At 51.4% G+C, this 12,764-nt stretch overlaps 1 protein-coding gene across 1 annotated transcript; it reads right to left on the bottom strand.

Moving 5' to 3' along the window:
• Positions 1-456: 456 nt before the first annotated feature.
• Positions 457-11,851, bottom strand: LOC116589700. The gene is made up of 2 exons (XM_032341424.1): positions 11,778-11,851; positions 457-1,121 (listed from the first exon to the last, which is right to left on the bottom strand). The coding sequence occupies exon 2, from the start codon at positions 1,096-1,098 to the stop codon at positions 457-459; it is 642 nt and encodes a 213-aa protein (XP_032197315.1). The 5' UTR covers positions 1,099-1,121; positions 11,778-11,851.
• Positions 11,852-12,764: the final 913 nt, after the last annotated feature.

The raw sequence follows: 12,764 nt of genomic DNA on the forward strand, positions 1-12,764 counted from the left end.
GATGATAGATTTAGTTAAAATATAACTATTTTAAATATTTATTCTCGGTAAACGATTTCAACCTATGCTCACTTAAGTAACTTGGTGCATAATCCCTTTTCTATTGAACCGTAGTGCCAGGACCAATGCCGCGTTTCCGAGAGAACCCCAAGCTATTTTTCTGGAATGGCTGTATGCGTATATATCAGGCGTCCTCTTTTCACTCCCTTTGTGGAGCACCTACCCTGGAGGTCATGTAATAACCAATGACCAAAAAACAAACAAAAAACCCAAACACCCAGGTCGAAGTTATTCGCGTGTGCCATCATGCAAGGGCGGACCCTGCCTGGGGACAAGGAGACTGCTCAAATAGATCTCGGGCAGGCATCTCAGCCCAGGCCTGTGCTGGGGACGCTGGTTCCCGGCTTCGGGCGCAATCAGGAAGCCAGCGAAGTGACCCCAGAGTGCAGCCTGGGTTTAGGGCTGATGATCTTTTCGCAGCCAGGCCGCGCGCTCGGACACCCGCTTGCGCAGCCAGCCTAGGAGGCCGCCCAGCGCGGGTGCTGGCCAGGCTTGCAGCCTCCCGGGCTTCGCCCCGCACCCCAGCCGGGTCCCGCGCCTCAGGAGGGAGGGGGCGGGGGTGGCGCAGATAAGGGGCTTTGCTAATTGCCAAAGCGGGAAGTGAGCTCGCGGAGGACGCGGAGGAGAGTCTGGGAGGAGGTGGAGGGGCTGGGGGAGGAGGGGCGCGCAGCGCCGCCGTGCAGTGCTGCCGCCCAGTCGGGACTGCAGGACCCGCCGGACTGGCAGCCCGTGCGCTCCCGCGCTCCAGCCCAGCCCCCGAGGCCGCGCCGTCCCGCTCCGGGGGCCGGCTGCCCCTCCCCGCCCCATAGCTTCTCCGGACGACCCTCTGCGCGCAGGTAAAGTGACACCGCGCTGCGCCCTCACCTGGAGCGGGAAGCGCGGGCCGCGAGCTCGCGGGGGTGTCGGGGCCCAGCCTCCCGCGACCCCCGGGGCACCGGGACCACCCCGGACGCCGCGCCGCACCCGGGTCCGCACGGGGTCGGGCTGGGGACAGCGCCGCGCGAGGTGCCCCCCGCCAGCGGGCGCGCTAGCCCCCATCGTTCGGCACCCCCGCGCGCGTGCCAAGGTCCCCCTTCCCTGGTCCCGCGCCGTGTCCCCGCCGCTTTTGTTCTGGACTTGGGATCCCAGGTGGAAACTAGTCCCTCAGACCTCCCTGGCAGCAAGGAGCGCAGGGAGGGATTCTCGGTTTTTCCGCCCTGGCTCTTCCTCTCTCCACATTCACATGCCTTCTCGCGTCCCTTTGCTCTCCTCGTTTTCACTTTTATTAAATGGTTTTGTTCTGCATGTTGACCCGCACAGCTATTTCATAAACAAATATACACGAAATCCAGTCGGAGCCCACCTGTGAGAGCCCACCTGTAGAGGCCTTTCATTAGAAGGGTCTCTGATTCTAGCCTCAGTTCAGAATACTGCAGTGTACCTGAGGACCGAGTCCAGATGTTTCTTTCATCTCTGACTTGAATTTGAAATCCTCCTCAGACTTCAGCTTCCAGGATTTCTCCAGTCCTTGCTCTCCCACTGTCTTGGTGGGGATCCGCCATGAGTGTTGAACACAGGAATGAATGAATGATAGATACCCCCAGATCGCTGGGGCTTTGTCTTGTTTTGCTGAGGTTGGAAAGGCTTGGGAGAGACCCCCTGTACGCAGATACAGAGCTGCATGCAAGTTGCTTAGATAAACGTGTTCCCCACTTAATTGCTTGGGCATTGAACATTTCGCCCTTAACCTGTGGCTTGAGCAGTTAGGAGGAGACAATCTGGAGGTGAATCAGAAGATGGCTGAATCCACATGGTGGTGGTCTGGGTTTGGGAGATTTTCCTGGAGATTCAAACGAAAGATCTAAATTCTTCCAGTGGGGAGTGGTAAACATTTTATCGATGGGAGATGGAAAATAAATGTCTGGTTAACCTTTCCCTCCCCCTCAAAACCCATTATTTAAAAAAAACAAAAAGGGAAGTGAAGGGAGAAATCCTCCCACTCCCATCCCCACTCACCTCCATAGCCACCTCCTCTTCCAAGAACCTAACAGACAAGGTGCCAAGAAGTGTTAGGTACCAGCAGTGGTCTCAGATCTCATTCAAGGATCATGGTGAAAGGCATTCAAAGAGATTGTGGGGGCACAGGGATCCAATTAAGGGGGACAAGTTTAAGGATTTGCCTGGTCCCCTAAAAATTAATGGCACTAGAGAAGATGAGCTTTGGGAACTATAGCTTAATGGATACAATGTGTAAAAAGCTTCAGTGAGTCATTGTGGGAAGAGGCCATGAGGGCAGCAAATACAGTCTTAGATGATGTTCTTAATAGCACTACAGGCTCTAGATTTCCTGTGGTGATGTTCTTGGCAGGACCAGCCCGGCCAAAGTGGATACTCACAACCTGGAACAGAGGGTCTTGGAGATCCCAGCACGTGAGGTATGATGAGAGGGTAAAATCATAGGAGGTGTCCTTTGGAAGGACTGTCTCCTTGACTTTAAAAGGGAGAACCCAAATCTGTAGGTGAAATCTTTTGGGCTACAAAGAGGGCCGAGGCCTCCTAAGGTCAAGGTCTCCTCGTCACTTGCAAAGATGTCCAAGAACATATTCAGACATCTCAAAGATGTCCTCATGTCCATCCGTTCCCACTCTGGAATTCTGTCAATAAGGCGAGAGTTCCTCTAGTTGAAAAAAAGATCTAAAATGACTTCCCTTGGGCGCCTGGGTGGCTCAGTGGGTTAAGCCACTGCCTTCGGCTCAGGTCATGATCTCAGGGTCCTGGGATCGAGTACCGCATCGGGTTCTCTGCTCCGCGGGGAGCCTGCTTCCTCCTCTCTCTCTCTCTGCCTGCCTCTCTGCCTACTTGGGATCTCTCTGTGTCAAATGAATAAATAAAATCTTAAAAAAAAATAAATAAAAAGATCTAAAAATGACTTCCCTTTCTCATGTAATTTCTGTAACCTCCAGGACACACCCACCTACCCCTTCCAGCTCTGTAATGAAGCCACAGCTGGTGCCAATTTGTGGAACTCCTTAAAGGCTATTCTCCCTTATATACCCCCGGACCAAGTTCCCATGCTCCCTCACCTGATTTCCTGCACTCACCTCCCACCTGGTGTGTTCACACCTGCACGTGCCTTTTACCAACCCCTTTGCCAAAAGGCAGCCAGAGTGAGTGACCTTTCAAAAACCTATCAGTTCCTGGCATTTGTCTCCATAGAAATCTGCACTGATCTTCTAACAAATTCTCAGTCCTCCAAAGGCATCCATAATCCTCCCATCAGTCTCTTCATACCCCTCCAACTGACTGATGCCTGTTCTGCCCCATCTCTCTGCCCTTCAACACGCACTGCCTCCCTCTTCCTGTGGAGACCCCTCATGGCGCCTGCCTCCAAGCACAGGTGATTCCCATTGATGGGAAGACCCTCTTCCTCTCCCCCATCTCCCCACTCCAGTTACTCCCACTTACTCGTGAGCTCACAAGCCCCATGGTACACACTCTCCATGCAGCCTGCTCTCTCCTTTCTAGCACTGGCCTCCGTTTCTAGCTGTGGTTGTGTCATGGATGTCCCTCCCCAGCCAGCCTCCAAGCTCTCCTTCCCTTTAGCTCCAACACCTGACACAGTGCCTGGAACGTAGTAAGCCCTGGCTAGCTTCTAAGAGCCTCACTGAGGGACTGAAAGCATTTTAAAAATGTCACCACGTAGGCTCCAAACTGTAGGCAGAAAAAGCTTTGCCTGGATTGACATTTTAGAGACGTATTCGTCAAGTTGGATGTGTTCACTGACTTTACCTTGTAAAATTTAAAAAAAAAAAAAGGACCTCTCTATCGCTTCGCCTCTAACGAAGGCACATGTATACTATTAGACCACGTTATGAGCTTAATGGAAGGAGACAAGATGTTTTTCGCTAAGAATATGTATAAGACTGTTGAGGTCACGTGGGAGGAAATAGTCCGTTGGTTGGAGCATTGCTATCTTACTCTATCACAGCCACTAATAAAAATCTGACACGGGTGAGTCAGAATTGTCTGTCGGAGATGAGTTAGATCTGGCTCATGTTCCTACAGACATGAAAGCCAGGAACGAAGAAGGAGGCTTTGAAAGCCTGGGTTGAGGAGGCGGTGTGGTTCACTGAGATGAGCTAAGTGCCCAGGGCCACCGGCAGACATGCGGGCCTGTGTCCTTCCTTTGTTCTGGGGTCCCTCTTGCACCATGTGGTGAGGCTGGCGGCTGGGAGCAGCTCAGGACAGGACCCGGTGGCATCTTACCTCTCCCACCCTCCTGTGGGCTCCAGTGGGCTCCAGTGGGTCCCAGGGGGACAGCCTGCCTTCCTTGCAAAGCCCAGTAGCACTGGGAGCAGAAACTGGGACCAAAGAGTGAGCACCCTGTTTGACAAGCTGGACCAGCCACCTCTTCTTCAGATGCAGGGGGAGCCCTGGCATGCTGACTCCTCCCTTCTCCCTTTCCCCTTTCCTCCCTCCCTCCCTCTTCCCTTCCCCTCTCTCCTTCCCTGGTGGTGCCCTTTCCGGATGCCCACTTCATCCCTTTTCCTTTCTTACATGCCTGTCTTCTAGATTTTCTTCTCTTTCCTCCCAATTACTTCCCTTCGTCTGAATCTCCTCTTTGGTCCCTTTGTCCCCGCCCTCTGCTCCTCCTCCCCTTCCCTGGCCCCTGTTCAGCTCCATCCCGACTGCAGGCAGAGCTGGACTAACAAGCTCACTCGCTAGCTCAGCCACTCTCCAGAGAAGTCCCCCTTCGGTGTCCACCTTCCTGACCCCCTGGTCCTTTCTCCACTTGTTCAGCTATTGCTCTGAAGTCTGTGGAGGACAGAGCGGGGCTGCCGCAGAATCAGGCCAGAGGAGAAACCGAACCATGTGTCCACACTGTCCCCCAGCACTGCTGCTCTGAGAGTTTTCGGAGTCCTCAACAGGATTAGGATTTAGGGGCTTCTTCAGAACGGGGAGTGAAAACAGCCATAGGTCCAAAGAAAAGCTATGGCCCCCACACAAAAATAATAATCACAAATGAAAACTAAGTTAACTCTGAAGTCCCAAATTCGAAGAATTGCCTTGAATCTGTCACTAGAAAGCACCCAAGGCCTCACTCTCTGGGTTCTGGGTGCCCTGGGAATGGCAGGAGGCTCTGACCCCCTTCCCTCTTCATTCACTCCCAAAGAACGTCCTCTGAGGTGGTCTTCAAACTTCCTCTGAGAAACTGTCTCTGGGAACTGTAGGCCCTCGGCTGCTGGGACTAATGAGGGTGAGGTCAGGACCTGATGGGCAGCTTTACCAGGAGATTGTGGCTTCTGGATGCAGTCCTCAGGTCCCATGGTCTGGGTGAGATCTGGGTCTTTGAGTGGAGTAGGACAGATGAGATTTCAGATTTTGAGTTGATTCTGGAATGATTAGTGCTTTGGGGGGCATTGGGTGAAGGTATTTTGCACATGGGAAGCACACGAATTTGGGGGGCCAGAGAGTGGACTGTTAAGAGCTGACCTGCATTTCCCCCAGAAACCTTGCTGCTGTCCTTATCTCTGGTACCACAGAACGTGACCTTATTTGGAACTAGAGTCCTTACAGATGCAATCGCATTACAATGAGGTCGTTAGAGTGGGCCCTAATCTCCTGTAACTCACCTCCTTATGAAAAGGGAAAATCTGGACAGAGAGATGCCCCTACTGTCAGTGGTGGGCAGTGCGTGAACTTCTAGAACCCTGACAGTAGTGGAAAACAGACACAGGCTGGGCACTAGGTAAATGGGAGCTCTAGTGGAATTTCAGATGAAGATGCTGTGGACCTCGGCTTCCCATGTCATAGTGACGTTAGCCTGAAGATGCTCTTTTGACCCTGCGACCCCCGCTTTAAACCATTCACTGACTTTTAGAGCTGGAAGGACACGTGGAGGCTCTCTGTTCACCCCTGAATATTATAGATTAGGAATCAAGAAGTATAGGTAGATAACTATCAAATGGTATTTTCAAATAGGTAACTTCAAAACAATGAAAATCCTTGAACAGAAATATCCCAAGGAGAAAACCAGCAGCCAAGAAACACATGAACAGATTCCTAAAATCTTTAGTGATCACAAAAGAGCCAAGGAAAACACAATGTGTTAGTGTTAACCCAGAGGAGAAGGACCCCAAAGAGTGTTGCTTATTCCAATGGATTGAATCGTGAAAAATGGATGTAATCATGGAGTGGGGCACCTGGATGGCTGCTTTCTGCTGGTGTCCTGAGGCCAGGGACTTGGGCTCAAGCCCTGCCTGGGGCTCTCTGCTCAGCAGGAAGCCTGCTTCTCCCTCTCCCAATTGCACTGCTTGTACTCCCTCTCCAGTTGGGCTCCTTCTCTCACTCTCTCTGTCTTTCTGTCCAGTCCATCAATCAATCAACTAATTCCTTCAATTCAAGAAGCAAAAATCAAATGTTGACGCATGGAGTCCTAATGAACAAGATTATGGAGGGTTGTTTGATGATTTTTTTAAAAGATTTTCTTTCTTCCCTTGACAGACAGAGAGGAGAAGGAGGGAGAGAGACAGGCAGAGAGAGAAGGGCAAACAGGCTCCCTGCTAATGAAAGAGCCAGATGCAGGGCAGGGTCTGCTGGCTGGTGCCAGGTCAAGTGAAGTGTGAAGCCCTGCAGCAGCTCCAACAGTCTCTTTGGGATCTCCCAGCAGGTCTTGCCTGCCCCTCCACCGTCAGGGGCGCCTGATTGATTCACAGAGTGGGGCACCTTGGTGGCTTCATTGGGAAGCATCTGCTTTCTGCTGGGGTCCTGATGCCAGGGTCTTGGGATCAAGCCCTGCCTGGGGCTCTGTGCTCAGCAGGAGGCCTGCTTCTCCCTCTCCCACTTCCCCTGCTTGTCCTCACTGTCTCTCTCTTTCTGTCAAATCCATCAATCAATCAACCAATTCCTTCCATTCAATAAGGAAAAATACCATGTTGACCCATGGGGTCCCAAGGAACAATAAGAATATTGAGGGTTGTTTTAATAACTTTTCTTTTTTAAGATTTTATTTCTTCCTTTTACAGTCAGGCAGAGAGGGTGGCAGAGAGGGGAAAAGAGGCTCTCTGCTAAGCAAAGAGGCAGAGGCAGGGCTAGATGGGCAGGCTGGTGGCTGGCTACGCCAACTTGAAGACCTGCAGCAGCTCCTACAGTCCCATGGGGATCTCCCTGCATCCTGCCTGCCCCTCCCCCGGGCGGGCACCTGGGGGCAACCCTCGACTCCTCCCTGGACCGGTCTGCGGCCAAGACCCCCGAAGTGAGTGCGCTCAGAGGACGCTGGAGGCGCTACTCGCTGCTAGCACCAGGGCTTCGGGGCTCAGCTGCACCCTGTAGCAGCGGCTGCGGTGGCAGCGTTGGGTGGCAGCGGCTGAGGGAGCAACAGCCCTGTGAGGGTGGGCAGCATCTCTGGCTCCTCCCGCACTCGGCCTTGGGGCCCATTGTTTCTCTCCCCACCCCTCCCATTCTCAACCATTGTTCATTTCTGTGAAGGGCTTTCCTTGTTTGTTTTAGGGAAAGAGCACGTGAGTGGGGGAGGTGGCATGGCCAGGACCAAGAGAGAGACCTAGTGGACTCTGCCCTGAGCCCAGAGCTTGCCTCAGGGCTCAATCTCAAGAGCCTGAGATCACCCCCTGAGCCAGAATCAAGAGTTGGGCACTTCACTGAGCATACCGCCCAGGTGCCCCTCAGCTGTTGTTGATCAATTTATGGAGAATGGCGCGGGTGCATGGCTCCATTGCTGGAGCGACTGCCTTAGGCTCAGGTCATGACCCCGGACTTGCAGGATCTCCTCCCGCCTCAGGCTCCCAGCTCCTTGGGGAGTCTGCTTCTTCCTCTGACCTTCTCCTCTCTCCTGCTCTCCCTCACTCATTCTCTCTCAAATAAAGAAAGAAAATCTTTCAAACAAATGTCTTGAGCCTTGTTTGATGGGCTTGAATGTGGTTGAGCTCAATGAGTTTTCCCATCAGATGCGCACACCTTGAGGATGGCCCTGGCTTTCTAAATGGATGCTTTGTTGCTCTGAAATGCCTTCTTTCTCTCTGCATTCTGTCCGGTGTCTCTCTATTGTCTCTTGTCAAGACCTAGGAATATCAGCCTTTTAGGATTGGCTTGGGTCCGGACTAGCCCTTTTCATCCTTTTTTCTTTTCACAAAATCTATACTATCCTCTGCATCTTTCTATGTAGAGTTGATTTTTCACTGATATATTTAGGTCTTTTCTTTCAATAGCATTTTAGTCATTCATTCTGAAGGGAATTGTTGAAATGTCACCTAAATACGAAACAGGACATCAGAAGTTCTCTGGAAGATACAAAAGGAAAACATTTTTAGGATGTGGGGGAGGTGGCAGAGATGAGTGGAACAGGACACCAAAAACAGGAAGCCCAAGAAAGGTTGGGAAGTTGGACTCTACTCATTCCCAGTTTAAAAACCAAAGATCTTGCCCACCAAATGACAAGACTAAATCGATGAAAGGCTCTATAGAGATCCCAGCTAAGGAACTGGATACAAATCGAGATAGGATAACTAGGAATCCAGAAAGAAAGGTAGGTCACTTCCAAACAATGAAAATCCTTGAACAGCAATATCCAAGGAGAAAGCCATCAGCCAATAAACACATGAAAAGGTTCCTCAGGGATCCCAAAAGAGCCAAGGAAAACAAAATGTGTTAGTGTTAGCACAGAGAAGGCAGACCCAAAGAAGTGCTGCTAAATCCAAGGGACTGAATAGTAAAAAACTGATTGAATCACAGAGTGGGGCACTTGGGTGGCTTCATTGTGAAGCATCTGCTTTCTGCTGGAGTCCTGATGCCAGGTTCTTGGGATCAAGCCCTGCCTGGGGCTCTGTGCTCAACAGGAAGCCTGCTTCTCCATCTCCCACTTCAACTGCTTGTACTCCCTCTCCATTTGGGCTCCCTCTCTCACTGTCTCTGCCTTTCTGTCAAAACCATCAATCAATCAACCAAATCCTTCAATTCAAGAAGTAAAATCAAATTTTGACGTATGGGGTCCTAATGAACGACAAGAATATGGTGGGTTGTTTGATGATTTTTTTTTAAGTTTTTCATTATAACTTTGACAAGCAGAGAGGAGAAGAAGGGAGAAGACGGGCAGAGAGAGAGATGGGAAAACAGGCTCCCTGCTAAGAAAAGAGCCAGATGCAGGGCAGGGTCCACAGGCTGGTGCCTTGCAAGTGCAGCCTGAAGCCCTGCAGCAGCTCCAGCAGTCCCATGGGGTTCTCCCTGCCTCCTCCCTGGACCGATCTGCGGCCCCACCCACCCAAGCCTGTGCATTCAGAGGGTGCTGGAGTCAAAAGGAAGTCAAAAGGAAGGCACAGTGGTCTTGGGTGCAGAAGGCCTTGACTCTCCCTGACATGCCGCTATGGAGAGCAGCGGTCTGACCTTGAACAAGTCCAAGGGTGTGACCTTGGATGAGGCCTGCAGTGTGACCTTGGATGACTCACATAAGTGCTTGCTGCTTCAGGCTCCTTCCCCTGTAACCTGCAGTCCAGGGGACCTAGGAGAGATGTTCTGATGAGGCCAGGAGTAGGTACCCTATCCACTCTGCTCTGACCCTCTGACCGTGACCCCACTCTGGATCACACCTGAGCATGTCTCCTGTCAGGCGAACAGGAAGAGCCAAGCCAACGACAGCACCTATCTGGCCGCCCAAAGTTTCTCGCTTTGTCTGAAATCTCTGATAATAGATGGAAGTTCTGATGGGAAGGGGACAATGAATTCTGGCTTCTCATTTTCTGAGTCATGGCCGCAAAGCCAAAGGGCAATTGGGAAAAGAAACAGATTCGTGACCAGCCAGGAAGGCGCCTTCAGGACTTTGAATCATGTTTGCTGGAGCCTCTGATGGGGATCAAACCCTGGAGGAAGTTCTTCCAGGCACATCATTGCCAAGTTCGCTCACCGACCCAGACCCAGGTGGTGCCCGATGTGCTCTGCCTGACCCTGTGCCTTCCTCGTGGTTCGTACTCAATCACCTTTGTTTTCGAGGCCCAGATGGCTGTGTACCGAAGACATCATTTGGAAGAGGGCTCACCCTGGTTATTTGATACTGGTCTGGAAGGAGGAAGTTGTGCTAAAGGATTTCTGAGAGCTCTTGGAGCTGCACGGTATAATATTATTAAGTCTGAAGTCAAATCATTTGGAAGCGTTAAAATGTTTATTTTTATAGGCCCCAGGAAACAGCAGGCAGGGCTCTACTGTCCCAGGAGGTCCCTTCCTCCCAAAGCCACCTCACCTCTCCTGGACTGGGGACTCCAAGCAAGGCACAGGCCACCCCAAATTAGCTGGCAACTAACCAACAAGGATCTCACTGATGGTAGCAAGAATGATGCTGAGTGAAATAAGTCAAGCAGAGAGAGTCAATTATCATATGGTTTCACTTATTTGTGGAGCATAACAAATAGCATGGAGGACATGGGGAGATAGAGAAGAGAAGGGAGGTGGGGGAAATTGGAAGGGGAGGTGAACGATGAGAGACCATGGACTCTCAAAAACAAACAGAGGGTTTTGAGGGGCGGAGGGTGGGAGGACGGGGTACCAGGTATTATAGAGGGCACAGATTGCATGGAGCACTGGGTGTGGTGCAAAAATAAGGAATACCGTTGCTGAAAATAAATTTTTAAAAAATTAAATAAATAAATAAATAAATAAATATACAATACCTATTAGAAATCAGGTATTGTGGCTACTATGATGGACAAAAAAATAGATGTAGCTATTACTGCCTGTTGGTGAGTCAGATATTAAAAAAAAAAAAAGAATGATGTTTAATTTATATGCACATCTTCTGGACATTTCTCAAAAGGCATGAGAAAGGCCCAGGGTGAACTCAGGCAATGGCCCTTGGAGAGGGCGCCCAGCCTCGCTCTTGGAGACCACAGGTGAGAACCAACTAGGCAGGCAGTGCAGTCAGTTGTTTCTCTAGTGCTCCTGTCCTGAATCTGTAATATTCAGGGGTGAACAGAGAGCCTCCACGTGTCCTTCCAGCTCTAAAAGTCAGTGAACTGTTTAAAGCGGGGGTCGCAGGGTCAAAAGAGCATCTTCAGGCTAACGTCACTATGACATGGGAAGCCAAGGTCCACACCATCTTCATCTGAAATTCCGCTAGAGCTCCCATTTACCTAGTGCCCAGCCTGTGTCTGTTTTCCACTACTGTCAGGGTTCTAGAAGTTCATGCACTGCCCACCACTGAGAGTAGGGGCATCTCTCTGTCCAGATTTTCCCTTTTCATAAGGAGGTCAGTTACAGGAGATTAGGGCCCACTCTAACGACCTCATTGTAATGCGATTGCATCTGTAAGGACTCTAGTTCCAAATAAGGTCACATTCTGTGGTACCAGAGATAAGGACAGCAGCAAGGTTTCTGGGGGAAATGCAGGTCAGCTCTTAACAGTCCACTCTCTGGCCCCCCCAAATTCATGTGTTTCCCATGTGCAAAATACCTTCACCCAATGCCCCCCAAGGCACTAATCATTCCAGAATCAACTCAAAATCTGAAATCTCCTCTGTCCTCCTCCACTCAAAGACCCAGATCTCACCCAGACCATGGGACCTGAGGACTGCATCCAGAAGCCACAATCTCCTGGTAAAGCTGCCCATCAGGTCCTGACCTCACCCTCATTAGTCCCAGCAGCCGAGGGCCTACAGTTCCCAGAGACAGTTTCACAGAGGAAGTTTGAAGACCACCTCAGAGGACGTTCTTTGGGAGTGAATGAAGAGGGAAGGGGGTCAGAGCCTCCTGCCATTCCCAGGGCACCCAGAACCCAGAGAGTGAGGCCTTGGGTGCTTTCTAGTGACAGATTCAAGGCCATTCTTCGAATTTGGGACTTCAGAGTTAACTTAGTTTTCATTTGTGATTATTATTTTTGTGTGGGGGCCATAGCTTTTCTTTTGACCTATGGCTGTTTTCACTCCCGGTTCTGAGGAAGCCCCTAAATCTTAACCCTGTTGAGGACTCCAAAAGCTCTCAGAGCAGCAGTGCTGGGGGACAGTGTGGACACATGGTTCGGTTTCTCCTCTGGCCTGATTCTGCGGCAGCCCCACTCTGTCCTCCTCAGACTTCAGAGAAATAGCTGAACAAGTGGAGAAAGGACCAGGGGGTCAGGAAGGTGGCCACCGAAGGGGGACTTCTCTGGAGGCTGGCTGAGCTAGCGAGTGGGCGAGTCCAGCTCTGCCTGCAGTCGGGATGGAGCTGAACAGGGGTCATGGAGGGGGAGGAGGAGCAGAGAGCGGGGACAAAGGGACCAAAGAGGAGATTCAGATAAAGGGAAGTAATGGGGAGGAAAGAGAAGAAAATCTAGAAGACAGGCATGTAAGAAAGGAAAAGGGATGAAGTGGGCATTGGGAAAGGGCACCACCAGGGAAGGACAGAGGGGAAGGGAAGAGGGAGAAAGAGAGGAAAGGGGAAAGGGAGAAGGGAGGAGTCAGCACACCAGGGCTCCCCCTGCATCTGAAGAAGAGGTGGCTGGTCCAGCTTGTCAAACAGGGTGCTCACTCTTTGGTCCCAGTTTCTGCTCCTAGTGCTACTGGGCTTTGCCAGGAAGGCAGGCTGTCCCCTGGGACCTACTGGAGCCCACTGGAGCCCACAGGAGGGTGGGAGAGGTAAGATGCCACCGGGTCCTGTCCTGAGCTGCTCCCAGCCACCAGCCTCATCACATGGTGCAAGAGGGACCCCAGAACAAAGGAAGGACACAGGTCCGCATGTCTGCGGGTGGC

The sequence above is a fragment of the Mustela erminea genome, chromosome 1 (genome assembly GCF_009829155.1).
Source record: "Mustela erminea isolate mMusErm1 chromosome 1, mMusErm1.Pri, whole genome shotgun sequence".
NCBI classification, from domain to species: Eukaryota; Metazoa; Chordata; class Mammalia; order Carnivora; family Mustelidae; genus Mustela; species Mustela erminea.

Coding starts and splice junctions, on each gene's coding strand:
- LOC116589700 (XM_032341424.1), bottom strand. CDS start 1,098: ATGGGGGCTAGCGCGCCCGCTGGCGGGGGGCACCTCGCGCGGCGCTGT.